This window comes from Aulonocara stuartgranti (assembly GCF_965226115.1).
Source record: "Aulonocara stuartgranti genome assembly, chromosome: 10".
Classification (NCBI taxonomy): Eukaryota; Metazoa; Chordata; class Actinopteri; order Cichliformes; family Cichlidae; genus Aulonocara; species Aulonocara stuartgranti.
In genome coordinates, this window is record NC_138946.1 from 18,004,319 (window position 1) to 18,020,062 (window position 15,744).

General features: G+C 40.5%; 1 protein-coding gene across 1 annotated transcript; it reads right to left on the reverse strand.

Moving 5' to 3' along the window:
• Positions 1 to 2,223: 2,223 nt before the first annotated feature.
• Positions 2,224 to 12,543, reverse strand: hunk (hormonally up-regulated Neu-associated kinase). The gene is made up of 9 exons (XM_082548687.1): positions 11,267 to 12,543; positions 8,385 to 8,677; positions 7,725 to 7,780; positions 7,389 to 7,524; positions 7,167 to 7,294; positions 5,914 to 6,040; positions 5,634 to 5,802; positions 5,252 to 5,414; positions 2,224 to 4,582 (listed from the first exon to the last, which is right to left on the reverse strand). The coding sequence occupies exons 1-9, from the start codon at positions 11,504 to 11,506 to the stop codon at positions 3,834 to 3,836; spliced, it is 2,061 nt and encodes a 686-aa protein (XP_082404813.1). The 5' UTR covers positions 11,507 to 12,543; the 3' UTR covers positions 2,224 to 3,833.
• Positions 12,544 to 15,744: the final 3,201 nt, after the last annotated feature.

Consider the following 15,744-nt stretch of genomic DNA (forward strand, 5'->3'; position numbering starts at 1 on the left):
AGAGCTGTTAGTGTAATGTGAGTTGCTCACTTTTCAGAACTTGAATCAACAGATGTAAGATCTCCAAGCAGAAAAACAGATGAGAAAACTGCAAATGAGCTGGTCTGGATGAGTTAATGTTGACTAACTGTTTCTACTCCACTTAACAATTATTTTTTTACAGCAGCTATTAGGGCTTCTTGGTGCATATTATATTGTATATTAAACAAAAAGGATTGTTGTGGTTAGACCTTTATATTCAATCGCAGGTATGAATGTCACTCCTAAATTTGAGCTTTTTTTCATGATTTGTTTTGAACAGTTCTTTTTCCAGGGTGGAATGATTGTCAAATTAAAATGCATTCAGCTCTATATATTAAAAGATGTAAGTAAAAGTATGTATATATTTTAGCCTTTATACACTTGACCCTTTGTGGATTGGAGTGTGAATTATTTCACCCTGAAAAAAAAACTATTTTAAATAAATCATTAAAAGTCACATAATAACCATCCCCCATAATGAGTGTTACAACATCTGTTTGTGTGTCTTTTTAGAGGTCTCCCATCGACTACTAATTTTATCTTTCTACTGTTAACGATGGTAATGCTAAATTTATTAAAGCATCACTTGATCGTAGACTTCGACCAGGTTACATGTACCTCTGTGACAGTGTTTTACACTCTGCTACATGCTGTGACGAGGTTTTATCTATGCCAATAATTCCATGCTATTCTAGGTAGTTAGAAATGTAGTTAAATTGCCCTAGGTGTGTTTTCTTTTCTTCATCCCACTGAAAGCGTCCTTTACTTCCTAAATTCCTGTGAACAGTTAACGAAACAAAATTGCCCTCCAGAGCTTTTACTTTGTAGAATTTTTAATGAAATAACAAGGCCACACCTGGCCACCAAACCACTGCTGAGTCATTTGTCCAATTACTTTGGAGCCTCAGGAAATGCAGATACTATGTTAAGAAAAATTGCTCTAATTCATAAATATATTAAATGTTAATATCATTTAAGCCCCTTGAACTAAAGCTACAGGTCTACACTTCAGTTATATCTTACCGGTAATTGGTTTCAGTCCTTTAAAGTGGATTTGAAGTGAAGCAAATTGCATTGCCCTTCAAATGTTTATGGTTTTGACTGTATTTTGTTCAGCCAACAACGTGTGAGATTCATATTGACACCAGAAAAAAGCAAATGCTTGCGTTCGGGAAATGGGCAAAGGTTTTCGTGCATTCGGTTACAGCCACGGTTTATTTTGCCGTAAACGTGATTCATCGATTTTGCTGAAATAAGAGGTAGAAACTGTTACAACATGTCCTTCACCACCACAATCTCTCACCTCACTTTCTGGAAACAATACGTGTTTAGTCAAAAGCGGCGCCTTTTTGGGTCCTTGACTTTATCAGTTAATGGTAAATTACACAATTACCGCAGCAACACTGAACTATATTTCATGATATTATCTGTCTGTGTGCAGTAATATCCTTCATGCGTAGTATTCCTGGTCAGAGCTTGTTTATGTCACCAGATCAACCAGGGATTTTGAGTAACCGTTGGCCTGTCGGCGATAAACAAAAGGCTCTGGCTTTAACATATTTGAGGGCTCCTCTTGCCCCTCTGCTTTTATCAGCTTAGCCACGCTGATTTAATCGGACAGCCCTGTTTGTGGTGTCCTGTGCATGTGCTTGTTTGTCTCAAAGCTCTGGTGATCCCCCTTCTGTGTCTCGACAGGGCAGCGTCACCCAGAGAGGTTTAGGGAGGCACAGCTGAGTAGATTAGTGTCTATAACGTATGTGTTCGTGAGAAGGAAGGGCTTGTAGTGTATGTGTGAGTGTGTGTGTGTGTGCATGTAGCCAAACCAAGGATCATTCAGCTGTTGCATGGGAGTGTCATGCTTTTTTTTTTTTAACCTCTCATAGGTGTTTCGTGGGAAATGCATATGGTATGTGAGATAAGTGGCACATTCAGTAACATAAATCCTTTCACACATCGTCATCAAGTCCTCCAGGAGATGAGAGCTTTAAGGATGAAGTATAGATGTCAGACTTTAGGTAAAGTGTACATAAATTAGCAAGAATATTGGATTCTGTTGAGTACCATATTATTACTTAATGATCATAATTAAAAGTTTGCATATTTTCAATACGTCTCAGATGAGCCATGTGAACATGTGACGTGCAAGAATGAAGCCAGACAGCATGCAGGTGCGTTTAAAGAACTAGACAGACACATAAAGGATTCCTTATAAATATTTAAAATACTTTATACAGCATAGAAATCTCTTGACACTCAAACAAAACCATCCTTTACAAAATCTTAAAAAAAGACACCCCCCACCCAAGTCCGTATCAATCTCAGTATCAACCAGAAAAAAGGTACAAAGACATAATTTCAAATGCTGACAACACAAGTTTGACTCATGCAACTTTTCATTTGGACATGAAGAGATTCTACAGTATTTTAACAGTGAGAAGCCTCGTGTGCCCGTGGAAGCCTTTTTTTTTTTTTGTTCGTTTTTTCCCCCTTTGTTTTGTACAGGCAACTAATTTGTGACAGTGTCGGCTCAGATAAACGTCTTAAACTTCTGTTCATACAGAACGGAGTAAGCAACAGGAACACAGGAGCTGCACTGTTATTTACAGGAACATTTTTCACATGTCTCAGAGCTCTTGGCAAATACTCATCATTGCAGTTAACACTTAAGACTATTGCACAAACTACAGCGTTAAGACAAAAGGAAGTGAATTATTTCCGCAGATGATCCTAGTAGCAGTTCTTTCCACTTTCATACACTCAACCTGTGGTGAGGTTGATCTGTTTCATAAGGCTTTTGATGCTCTATTCTTTTTTCTTTTATTTATTTTTTATTACAAACTGACTAGGAACAGGCATATCCTGCTGTGAGAAAGTCAAGACTTTTACAGATTCCCTGTGGGTCTTAGAGGTGAAGCAACACTTGTGGATAAAAAAGTTCAGTGCTGGGTGAAGGTTTATGAGGACGTTTATATAAAAGTGAGAATATGCTTCTGCTCTTGCAACCTACGGCTATTTTAGTGTGTTGATTCTAATGGCAACACTTACACACTGCTACACTGTGACACGATCCACACAAGCATGTCACAACCGACTGCCGTTCCACATTTAATGCATGAATAAATGCAGTGAGGTAAAAGATGTTAAACACCGTTCTAAGTATACGTTTTGGTTTTCAAGAATAGTGCAGTGAGCTTCTTCATCCGGTCAGCATAGGACATAGTGCCGGCTGACTGGATGTCAGTGGCTATTATACAGAGTTTTCACAGAGACAAAACATTTATACATGTAAAATCAGGGTTAGGGTAAAAGTTGGGGTCTGTTAGCTGGTGTGAATCAGTTTGCGGCTCAATTAGTAACCAGTTACACCAATGTTACATAAGAGAGTATCTCTAAGTTGGTCTATAATACATCGTTCAGTGTGTACTCATGTGTGTGCTTGTGTGTGTGTACAATTGTTATTGGCAAGGCTCATATTACACAATGTCCCATGTCCATTCCGTATTTAGGACACAGAGAGATTTAGTCATTGCTCATGGATCCGTTCAGATCTTATCTCCTCAGTGTCACTTCTCACATTACATAATAAGTGTTGTAACAAGAGGTAATACATTTTATATTCTCACCACCTTTTCTTTTTTTCTTTTTTTTTTTTTTTAAATAAGTCTGTCATGAAAAGTGGCTCAGTCGCAATAAAGGGACAGTTCACAGTTCAAAAGGCCGCTCTGGAAGACCTCTCCCAACATAAAAATGTTGAAAGGGGCATCGAGTTCAGTCCAACTTTTTTTTTTTTTTTTTTTAAATCATCTTATAACTCAGCAGAGGGTCTTTAGTGCACCTGAAGCACAGAGGAGAGTCTGCATGGGGTAGGGAGGAGGGGACACGACTTCCTCGATGACTTGTTCTGGCCGAAATGTAAATGGCTGCAGCTGGACCTTCTTCTTTAGGATCTGTCCGATTCCCATCGAGGGGAATTTGCTGCGATGCGTTGGGCTCTCGGGATCGCTGCTACCGCTGCTGGAAGGAGGACTAAAAGCTGAGGTAGGATTGAGGGGACTGAAAGCAGACTTTGGAGGGCTAAAAGCTGAGCTCCCTGGGGGACTTCCTATAGTGCTGGGAGGGCTACCACTAGTGTCAGAAGAACCACACCAATCTGTCGAGGTGCTCTTCTTGGGCTGTGGATTGACAATGAGGACGGGCGGACTGGGGATTGTGGCTTTTTTCAAGTAAGAGGAGTCAGGCTGGAAGGCGGAGACGTGGCGGGGAGGGGATAGGGTCCCGTTAGTCAGCTTGTACCAGGGCGAAGATGGGGTGTCTTCAATTTGTTCAGCTTTGGCGAGCGAGCCGAAGGAATGCATGCCAATCGGCGACGGCGCGGGAGGAGCGGGAATGTTGTGTTCTGGGCTCGTGTTGACTTGCGGAAGGGTGGCCAGGCGCCTTCGTTGCTGTGGCGTGTTGGGGAATAGAGGGTGGATCTCTAGGTACTCCATGGAGGAAGAAGCAACTGTGCCCGGAGGTGCCAGAGGTGAATTACGATGCCCACCAGTTATGGCACGCAGTAAACCTGAGGATGAAATTAGAAGCACTTTAGCTTTTGTGAAACATTGTTTTTACTGTAATATTTAATGAAAATTAAAATAAATTCATTAAAAAAGTGAGAACCCCATCTTTTCTTAAACCTCTGCCTGAGTAGCCATTGTCTGTATGCCATTAACAAGATCCTGACAGACACAATGATCTGACAGCAGACGTAAAGCCAAAGGTACAGAAGACAAATCTGTAATTTCTCAATACCACTTAAAGGTAAGTGAGAAGGGAGTTTAGGTGTGTGCTAAACTCTCTCTTGCAAGCTTGAGTCAGTTCAGTTATTTCTATATCATGAACTTACTTCTGCACTATGCTCTCTTAAGTAATTTCTGATTAAGATTTTAGTGTTTGTGTTTGCTCCACGAGTGACTGGCAAGTTGTCCTGGATGTTTCCTCTCAGATGGATGAGTGGGTGGTTAGATGGATGGACGAACAGACAAACAGTGGATGGATGGATGGATGGATGACTGGGTAACTACGTGTGTGTGAAACAGGTCGCTGTACAAGAACATGCATGCTCAGTCAACCTACCCTGTATGAATGAAAGTAAATAAAATAGATACAATAAATAAAGTGAACATTAAAAAAAACCTGCTTCCTAATTGTTGTTTTCATTATTTTTGCACTCAACTGTGCAAATCCTCACCTGTTCTGTGCTTCTTCTCCTTGCTGGGCCCCTTGCTGACAGCCAGGTAGACGGGCGTCTGTTTCGGGGGTATGGTCAGCTTATCGACGTGCTTCCTCCACTGGGTCTGGAAGTATTCGTTTTTCTGCTTTTCGCCTCTCTTTTTCTCTTGGAACTGCATCTCCTTAACACACACACAAGCAACATTTGTTGTTGATGACTAAATGCTTTGCGTCATCCCGTCACAACAGTTTATTGGTGTGAAAAACACTCCTGGTCCTTTTGAAATATTACTATGACAAACTCCTTGGGAAAAGGATGTGCAAGTGACTAAAATATTTTTTTCTCTCTAAACTCACTTTACTCACTGACGTCAAACCGGAAAGTATATGAATATACATACCCTGTATTCTTTGGAGAGTCTCTTCATTTTCTTGTTGAGGAGGAAGTAGACCGCCAAAGTGTGGCAGGCGCGATTGGTGAGGACGGCGCTCAGAACTTCACTGTGCTTGTAGCCCATCTTCTCCGTCATATGCAGCAACACTGTGTGGTTGATTTCTTCAATGTGGATCCTTAACGCAAAAAAAAAAAAGGAATATTTAACAATGCTTGACAAATTAAGCTTTTAAATGCAAACTACAACAAACACAAACTCAGAGCAATTTAAATCTGTGTACATCTACCTGTTGAGGTATGGTGCCCCTGTGTTCTTATTGGCCAGCTGAAGCCAGGAGTCAGCCATCACCTGGTGGATATTGGGACGCTTGTTGGGGTCTGGCTCAAGTAGCTTCTTCAGAAGACAGATGGCAGCTGAGAAACGAGAAAAATCAAAATGTGTATTGTTATTCTTTCTGCACGCTCATCAACACATAAAACAGGAGCAGCTTTCTCGGTGCTGAAACATGTTACGACATGTTGTGTTATCATTGTGTTTATTCCCAGGCCACAAACTTGGCTCTCTTCCTCCACATCCTTAAGGTTCAAGATTCTTTTGAATTACCAACGCTGCAAAGTGAAACTGCTTATGCAACAACAAAATAGATGAAACTGATAAAGTTATCATTATTAAGTAAATTGTTTCGTAACGAACCCAGTTGCGAAGTCAGATACATGTCGTTATAGTATAATAGGTGCTTATAAAAGTGAGTTATGGTATCGCCCCTTAGTTTGCATATAAGCGAAATGCAAACGACTGTTCTGACGTGCCGTGAAGGAGTGACTGCAGAACGAGTGCAGAGATTGTGAAATGAATTTGACACCGTCATACCTATGCACACCCTTTCCACAACACACGCAAGCTTCTGAGGAACTACCTTTGAATTTATCTGTGTAATTATATCTAAATATATGTGTAGGACATTTACACTATAATTAGTGACTCTAAGGCAAAGTCAAGCCTATGAACAATTTTAGTTTCCTAAAGTCTACAAAAACATTGACCAAACCTCTCAGGAAGTGAATCATTTGTTTTAAGAAACAAAAAGAAAAAACTGTAGAAAAAATCTGAATCTGTGCCAGCGTCTTCACTGGAAGAGCCACCTAATCCCTGATAAAGAGGCACAAAAGGTTATCATGTTTTCGCCTCTGATGGAAAGGTTACTAGTCGCGTGCAATGATGTGCATGAATGTACATCCCTCCGCCCGTCACCTGTTTTTCTGCTTTTTTGCTTTTCGGTTTTTAACTGCATTTAAGCAGAATAAATGAAAACAAAACTTCTTTTTGAAGGGTTTAAAATAAGATGTCATAAAGAATCTTAAATATGTCAAAGGCACTAAGCCTCAAGTTATTTATCCTTTTGCTTCTAGTTTTAAGTAAGCAGCTTTTAAAATCATTTTTCGAAATTCTGAAGGCCAACCAGTCAGATTTCCTTCACCCTCCACTTTTACGTTTTATCTGCACACAGCAGGTTTGTGCCGTCGTGTTTTCATTCCTTACCTGTTGACAGCGTGGGAGGTAGCGGGTTCATCTCCTTGTCCACCATCTTCTGGTGCAGCGCCCGAAGACTGAACGGCTCCACGGTGAACGGGAGTGTCCCAGTCAACATTGCGTACATGTTAACACCACTGGAAGACCCAAATACACACTTCAGCTCTCTGTGCACTCATTAAATAAAACTGATGTTTATTATCAAATGTCTTAAAACAACTTTAAACTCACATGGACCAGACATCCACTTTTGGTCCATACTTTTTCCTAGAGAGTAGCTCAGGGGCGGCGTAAGCTGGACTTCCACACTGGGTGCTGAAGGGATCAGAGTATCCCAAGATGCCAGCACAGTTACTTAGGCCAAAATCTGAGGGAAAGGAGTGGTGGGGAGAGTGGGTTTATTATTTTAACTTGCCCATTAAAGAAACACAGGGGTGTTAGCACTTAGGTGAGAGCTTAGGGAACATTACTCTTTTCCATGTGGATTCTTTTATGTCTGAATACATGTACAGAATTTCTGTATAACGTTTTGTGCACATAAAAAACACTGAGAGCATCGGGGCTTACCTATAAGCTTTATGTTGTCCTGCTCATCCAGTAGGAGGTTTTCTATTTTGAGGTCCCTGTAAAACAAAGGTCCATGTTTATATTAGATAACCTTATATTAGATGATTAGATAACCTTTAGTATCACACAATCTACCCCCTGCTTCTTGAACCGTGACATAACCCCTCCTAATTTGGGTCATGCTGCTTAATTTTCATAGTCTATTGTGTATCTTCAGATCCCTCCTCAGTAGCAGAAATCCTGTTATCTACAGAGGCCATCTCACTGTGATAGAAATTCAGTTCCCAGGCTCTAAATAACAAAAACTATTCCTCACAAGAGCCTTGGGAAACAGTGCATGTTTTTTCCATAAATCTTACATAGATTTTGATAAAATGTTTGAGAAAACCCTAGAATTAACAATACTGTGACTGCATTTCTGTAATGTTTTTGCTCTTTACACCTAAATGGAAAACATTAAATTATTACAATGTAGTTATTGTGAAGACAGATCTGCTTTCATGGATTAATAGTCATGTGCATAAGAAAGACTTAACCCACACTTTGGGAAAGAGGATCATGTCTGACCCAGAAGTCTTAAAGTTAACTTTGACCCACATCGAATGGCACAGTAATTATATGCTTATATACTAATGTTTTTGGGGTTTTTGGTTTTGTTACCTGTGAACCACACCAGCCCTGTGCAGGTGCTCCACAGCCAGCACCAACTGCCGGATGTACTTCTGCGTCTCTCTCTCATCCAGGCGTTTCTTGTCGTAGATGTGGTTCATGAGGTTCCCACCGGGACAAAGCTCCATCACCAGGTAGTAGCTGTTCTCTGTCTCCAAGATGTCCAGCAGCTGAGTGATGTTGGGGTGGCGGATCATCTGCTGGATGTGACCTTCTCTCCGAAGGTTCTTGGTAACATATGAGTCCTTCTTGGCCTTCCTCTTGTCGATCACCTTCACCGCCACCTGAAAAAGAAAATGCAGGAGGAGAGAGGAGGGTGAGGTTATATTTATATTTTACAAAGTACTAAGTTAACAGCGATTGTTGGCCTTGTAAACTGTGCAGCATGCAATATTGTGAATAGTATCCATGGAGAAGGGAGCACAGTGCTGATTTCAGAGCGCCTAGGCGTAACAGGTGAAGAGCTGCTCGGAGTATGTAACTCAAAACTGACCTCTCCCTCACAGCTGTTACTAGTGGGAGAGCTACAAGGCCCTGCAGCTGAGGGGGAAGTGTGTGTGTGTGTGTGTGTGTGTGTGTGTGTGTGTGTGTGTGTGTGTGTGTGTGTGTGTGTGTGGACATGGAGGGGTTAATGAACCATCATAAACTGGGATATGTTACCCTATATGCTGAGAAGGCACCAAGGCCAAATGGACAGTTAACATTCCCCCATTTGTCTAGGTTTAGTTGCAGCCAAACACACAAAAAGCTGAGACAAATACAGATGGAAAGCCACAGAATCTCCTCACGAACGCCCCAGAACATGTCCTTTAACTCAATGACTCTCCTTCAGTTTTATTGATAATTACATTCAATAACATACCCATCTACTCTATTTCATCCATGTCTCCTTGTATCCCGTCTAGACTGAGTTCAAGAGCATGGCTACCACGCACAACAAATCATCTCAAGGAGAGCCCACAGACATGGAAAGGCATGACAAGTGAACCTAATCACCATATCCATTAATGAAATGGTGAGGGCCAAAGTGGTAGTGTGTGCATATGTGTGTGTTTTTTCTTTCTTCTGACCTTCAGCTTGTCTTTCATTTTTACTTTCATCCTTTCAGGACTGGTAATTGATTCAGTGCTGAAAACCTTTTTACAACTGCTAATTAAACCTGCCTGTATGTGCATGCATGTGTGTGTGCAGTGTTCTGTCACGATAATAGATGGCCTGTGTTTACACACTCCTAATAAGGAGTGCAGGGTATGTATGGGGTGGGGTGGGCACTGTATTTACAGTTGGCTACTCTATATGAGGAGGGGGTGGGATATAGAGGGGGAGGGGTGTGCACTCTTGCCTGGGGGCTATTGAGGGATTCGGTTGTTTATCATCAGGCGCCCCTCAGACAGAAAGGGGGTGGTGTGTGTGTGTGTGTGGGGGGGGGGGGGGGGGGGGGGGTATGGAGGGGAAAGTGGGTTACAGACATTAAAAAAAAACCACACATATGACCTCCTGAGCTGCCTGCCCATGACAGCCCCATCTCTCGCCTCTTCTCACCCCCGTACCCCTTTTCTGCTTTTTAAATTCCATGCATTTACTTTGACTTTCTAGTAATGTAAAACAAACAAAAGTGGGTGTGGGGGGATCTGGGAATCCTCATGCATTTCCTTTTCACCCCCATGTACTTGAATAAACTCACTACCCTCCTGTACCCCGCAAGCGCCTGTTGGACGCCTGCATTCAAATGAGTGAGGGAGAGTGTTTGGATGTGCGATTGCCAGCGTTTGCATCATCCTCAACAAAGACAGTGTGAGTGGGTGGGTGAGAGGAACGTTTGCTTTACAGCAAGGGAGGAGCTGGGTGTGATCCGAAATATTTTTAATATGCAAATTTAGGAATTTTCAGTGACAAATTATAGCCTGTGCATTACCTATAGAAATGGTATGCATTTAATGCAGGAGCGAACAGTAAAAAAGAAAGAAAGAAAAAAAAGGAGACGTACTTGTTTTTCTAATATGCAAATTTTTTGGCTCCTTCTCAAAAAAGCCTGAAGAGACAAAGGCAACCAGTGGCCAATGGTAGCCCGTATCAAACCCCCCCTGCGATGGCGGAATCATAATGAGGTTGAAGCCCATTTATCAACGACAAGATTTCATATTCAAGTAGCAGCTCTGCTCTCTTATAGGCCCGGCAGTTTTCTTCTCTGGTCCTGTCACACTCTAGCGCGCCCACCGCGGGGATACGGTGAGATCACCAGCAGCAGCAAACAAAGCATAGGTTCAGAAACGCAGGGCGATCGACGCGTTATCCGCAGGGTTGGAGAAGAGACAAACACCCATAGATAACTGTGTCTCTCTCACGCACAATTAGCAAATATTGTCACTAGAGGAGCTCCTGCTGTGCACAACCTATACTCGGCATTCAGCAGCTGCTGGTGGGACGCCGCATGCGCTAATTAACAAAGGCGCAGCGCAATCAGAAGAGCTGATCACTTTCTCTGAGGAGAGAACCACTAATTAGGAAGTCCTGGATTGGCGGATTGCATCGCAATATAAACAACTTTTCCCACTGTTCACATGCAGCCGAAAGGAATGCGTTGCCAAGCACGCATGGCATCTGATTCTGTCCATTGAAATGTAATTTAAAACCACTACGGACGCAATAAATGGTGAGGCACAGTCAAAATTAAAAAGAAAATTCATTAAAATGACAAAAAGGCAATGAACTATAAGAGTCAAGCTAACTGTTAATTCCAGATGACATGTCATGACATCACAAAATAGATTAAAAAATAAAATATATGACATATATGACACACACACACACACACACACACATATATATATATGTACAGTATATATATATACAGTCTGTTGCGGTCCGCTTACCTTTTCTCCTGTTAACGCATGGAGACCTTCTCTAACTTTGGCGAACGACCCTTCTCCCAGCTTCCTCCCGATCATGTAGTTCCCGACCCGTTTGGTGTGGTAAAAGTTCTTGAGGATGTCCGTTACAGGACTGCATAGGGAGGCCGGGAGGATACTCTCATTCCCGGCACTGTTTGGAATTTTACCCTCGTATAACCCGTGCCCGTTGTCCACTACCATGTCGCTGTCTGCAACAGGCATCACAGCTCCCTTGTCAAGTGTCCCCTTTTAACAAGGGAGGATAATACGCAGTCCGAATTACACCCACTTTCAATGCAGGTATTAAATGCTTAACGTCCGGTAAAGTATCTTAACTCCGTTATCTGCGTAATAACAAATTACGAGTACCGGAGCTTGCGCCACCTGTTCACCCAAAGCACCAAGTGAGCTCACTCAGCAGTTTCCGAGACCACTGTGAAGTTAATGAATGAGTTTAGATTAAAAAAAAACGGTAGAAAAAAGGGGGAACAGACTCAGTGACTTAAGTTAGTAACCTGACTGCCACGATCTATTTTAATACCTTGGTGGGTTTTAAAAAAAAAGCATAACAACAAGCATCGGCTCTAATGAAGGTGTGCTCTGCCTCTCTTCTCCAAACACGTTCGTCTCCTGATTAGTCTGAGAACAAGCAGCGTGTTTTGCAGTTTGAAGCGACTTTCCCGGTCCTCCGTGTGGGCGTTGCTTAGTGCGAGAGGGTAAGAAAAAAATGCACATGTTGTTGGTAGCCGGGGTAATTTTCAACCCAATCAGCGAAGGTGGGCGGAGCACGGGTACAGCTCCACCCGGTACCACCGCCTCGCCGTTTTGCTGCATGCGCTTGGTGGTGCGCTCGGATTGTAGGTGTGAACAAGAATACACGTGTAGTCAGGAGAGGGAGACAGCAACAGAATAACTATACATATTTATATATTTGTTTTAGTCCTCTTTTATTTCTGAGTGATTAATTTAGGCACAATTGTGCGTAAAGTAGCCTTCTAAACCAACACACCCATGCCTGTGCGCCAAGAGGATTCGCTTTAGTTAGCTGCAGTGGCACATATACAATGACACATATGCCACTGGCAATAAATCATCCAGTTTAAACATTGTCTCTGACCAGCTAGCATATATTCGAGGATTTTTATCTCTCCTCTCTCGTGGTTGAACCCGGAGCTCTGCCAAAAATGGAAAGTTGTACTCCAGTAAACCAGAGTCAGACAAAGAACAATTTTCCTCCTCGGTGGCTGAGGTGTAGTCTCTGGCCTAATTAACGCTGGTGTTCATCACTCAAAGGAGGACACCTGCAGGGAGGGGCGAGATTTTCCTACTCCGTTTGTCTTCGGCTCAGGTTTGCCTGACCTAGTGTATGTTTTCCTACTCGGTAAACTTGCAAGCCCTGAAAAAAATAAAATAAAATAATAATAATAATAATAATAATAATTATATATATATATATATATATATATATATATATATATATATATATATATATATATATATATATATATAACACCTGACAAGGAAATTTATCTAATCAAAATTGTTAAATAGTCCCTTTCAGTTTATATTTAAAAAAAATCCTGCCAGCATGAAGCATATGTTTTGAGTTTGTGTGAGAAGGTGTCAGTTTAGCTTCTTACACGGGTTTAGTTTGGGTTACTTCTCTGTTTCTGCTGTGTTTTGTTTTCCTCATTTCACTCGCATAGAAGGAGTGAGAGGAGTATATCTAGATATGCATATACAGTGCCAACTGGACCATGCTTTCTAGACACTAAACCAGACATTAGGGCAAAGAACTGATAGCACGAGTGCACCATCTATTGGAAGATTTCTATACTACAAGCTCAAGCACTACATCCCATACATTAAAAGTAATAAGACCGCAGAACTTTAATGAGATCATCGGGTCAGTTTTTTTTTTCTGCACAAGTAGTGACAGGTATTAAGTACAAACGTACTGTAGGTCATTTTTGTTACTCTGCACAAAACAGATTTATTTTGAAATAACACACTGAGACTTGGAAGTACTTCTAGGGTTAGGGTGGTCATCAGTGGTCAGATTTTAAGTCTGATGTCTTACATTACTTGTTTAAATGTCATGCTTTATTTTAGAATGTTTCACAAAGCGAACAGATGAAAGTTAACAAAATATTTAATAGTTTAATTATTTTGATATGATTCATTGCAGCTAATTTTGTTAAATAAGCGTGGTTTGGACTCTGGGGGTGGGGGGTTGATATTGCTCTCTGCTGAAACACCTCTGGTGTTTTCTCAGTGATATGATATCACAGACGCTTCATGGAACTATTTTATTTACTGATTTGTGGTGTGATCATTACTAGTCTGTCTGTCATTAATGGAATCCAAACCCTCAGTGATCAGACAGTGATCTGAGTTATTTGAAACAAACAAATGTTATCTGATTAATGACACAAAGTCACACATAAAGCAGGCTGGTAAAAGTAAATGAATTTTTTTGACAGCAGTAAGCAATCTGACTTTTCTTTTTGCTGCTTATAAGATTTCCACAACAGTAGAGAGGATTTGGACTGTTCCTCCCCACAAAGCCTTTCAGATTATTAAATTTCCTTAATGTTTTGATTGTACATGCATCAAGCTACAGCATTTTAGGTGAGTGGAAGTTCAGCACTCTGACTTGGCCATTAGAAACATATTTTTTCCTCTTTTTCAACCATTCTGTTGTTGATTTGCACTTGGGGTCATTGTCTTGATTCGTTAGCCTCTTTTAAACATCAGGATGGCTGCAGTAGCTGAAGCCATGTCGTCTCATATCTGCACACTGTGTTTACATTAGTGATGACAATAAAGTTTACTTTGACTTCAGACTGATGCGTTGTTTCTTCAGTGACTGCCGAGTGTCCAGGTCCTTAGGTAGTTAAGCAAACAATGGTGCCACCACCACTGTGCTCAAAGCTTGCCTAAAGTTTTGTAAGTGTAAGTGTTTTTGTTTTGATTTTTTTGGCTTGAAACATTATGTTGTGAACAAGGACTTCATAGAAATGTAACATTTTGCGGAATCTCTGTCACATTCCTTCTATTCTTCAGTCATGTTGACTGAAACATGGTTCAAACAAATCTGTTTTCCTTGAAAAAGGCATTTTATTTAGTAACTGGAGTTTGTAGTTAATGCTTTTATGCACAGGGAAGGACATCGCCACAAAACCACACTTTCAGGCACATCTCATTAAATGGAACATCATCAGTGGATCATCAGTGGACAGATTTTGGAGATATAACCCATTCTTCAAGCCTCCACTGTGAGTAATGACTGTGTTTAAAAAAGACACAAAAAGTACACCTTCCTGGTTAATTTCTTTAAAGGAAACTAATTTTGCATAGAAATAATTTAATTAGTACTTCATTCAGCACTTCTACTCTAAAAATGTCTAGAAAAGAGACATATTTCTAAAAATCTAGTGCACTTGTTAATACTGTATCAAAATCTACTAAGACTGAATTTATATTTAAAGCACATGATGAATAAATGCACCATTAAAAACCTTCTGTGTATTTATGTGGTAACATTTTACACATGCTTGTCTTATTGAAGGAATAGTATTGTAAATGAAGCTGCAGTTTGTCAAAGCTGTTAATGTTAAATGTGTTATATTAAAGGCCAAATTGTTTAAATATATTTTGTCTGGTTTTCTTATCGTACTACTAAGACAACAATGAAGACAAATCAAATGCAACATAATTTCACATGTAAGAAATAATCCTGCAGGTTTGAATCCAGTCTGGGGTTGAAATTGTATGTTCTCCTCTGACTTCCTCCAATATAGATTTAGATATAGATACAAACCCAAACTGGATTTGAGTTCAGAATTGAACCAGTAACCTTTCACATGTATAAACCAGAACACTATGGAACCGCCTGAGATGGTTACTTGGTGAGTCTAAAATGACCATGGATGTAAATGGTTGTCTCACTCCATTAACACTGCGACAGACTGGTGACCTCTGTGGGTGCACCCTGCCTCTTGCCCTATGACAGCTTGGATAGGCTCCAGCCCTCCTGTGACCCCAAATTGGATTAGTGGGAGACAACGGGTGAGTGGAATAAATAAACCATTTAACTGAGGTATAGATAAAATACAAAATTGCTTAAACAATATAACCAAATATTTATTTAAGTACAATATATATGAGTTAAAGTATATTTTTACTCAAATAATTTAGTTAAAATGTGGAATTTAATAAATTTGCATTAACTGAAAAGCATTAAGCTCAATTGACTAGAAAAATAAAAATGCATCTGGATTTAGATGATTTTTTTGTGTACACACATATTGATGTATTGAAATATCTTGATTTAAAAAATGTTCTTATTGTACTTCATAACATGTTATGCATAATATTATGCATAATATTATGCATAATATTGCATATGAACATTCTACTAGTGATATAACTTAAGAGAAGTGTAAACAATGATGTGC

Bases quoted from the DNA above. Each gene is read 5' to 3' on its own strand.
- hunk (XM_082548687.1), bottom strand. From the start codon at position 11,506: ATGCCTGTTGCAGACAGCGACATGGTAGTGGACAACGGGCACGGGTTA. The intron at 8,678-11,266 runs GTAAGCGGACCG...TTTCTTTTTCAG, and splicing joins ATGCGTTAACAGGAGAAAAG to GTGGCGGTGAAGGTGATCGA. The intron at 6,041-7,166 runs GTAAGGAATGAA...CTCGTTTCTCAG, and splicing joins ACCTCCCACGCTGTCAACAG to CTGCCATCTGTCTTCTGAAG.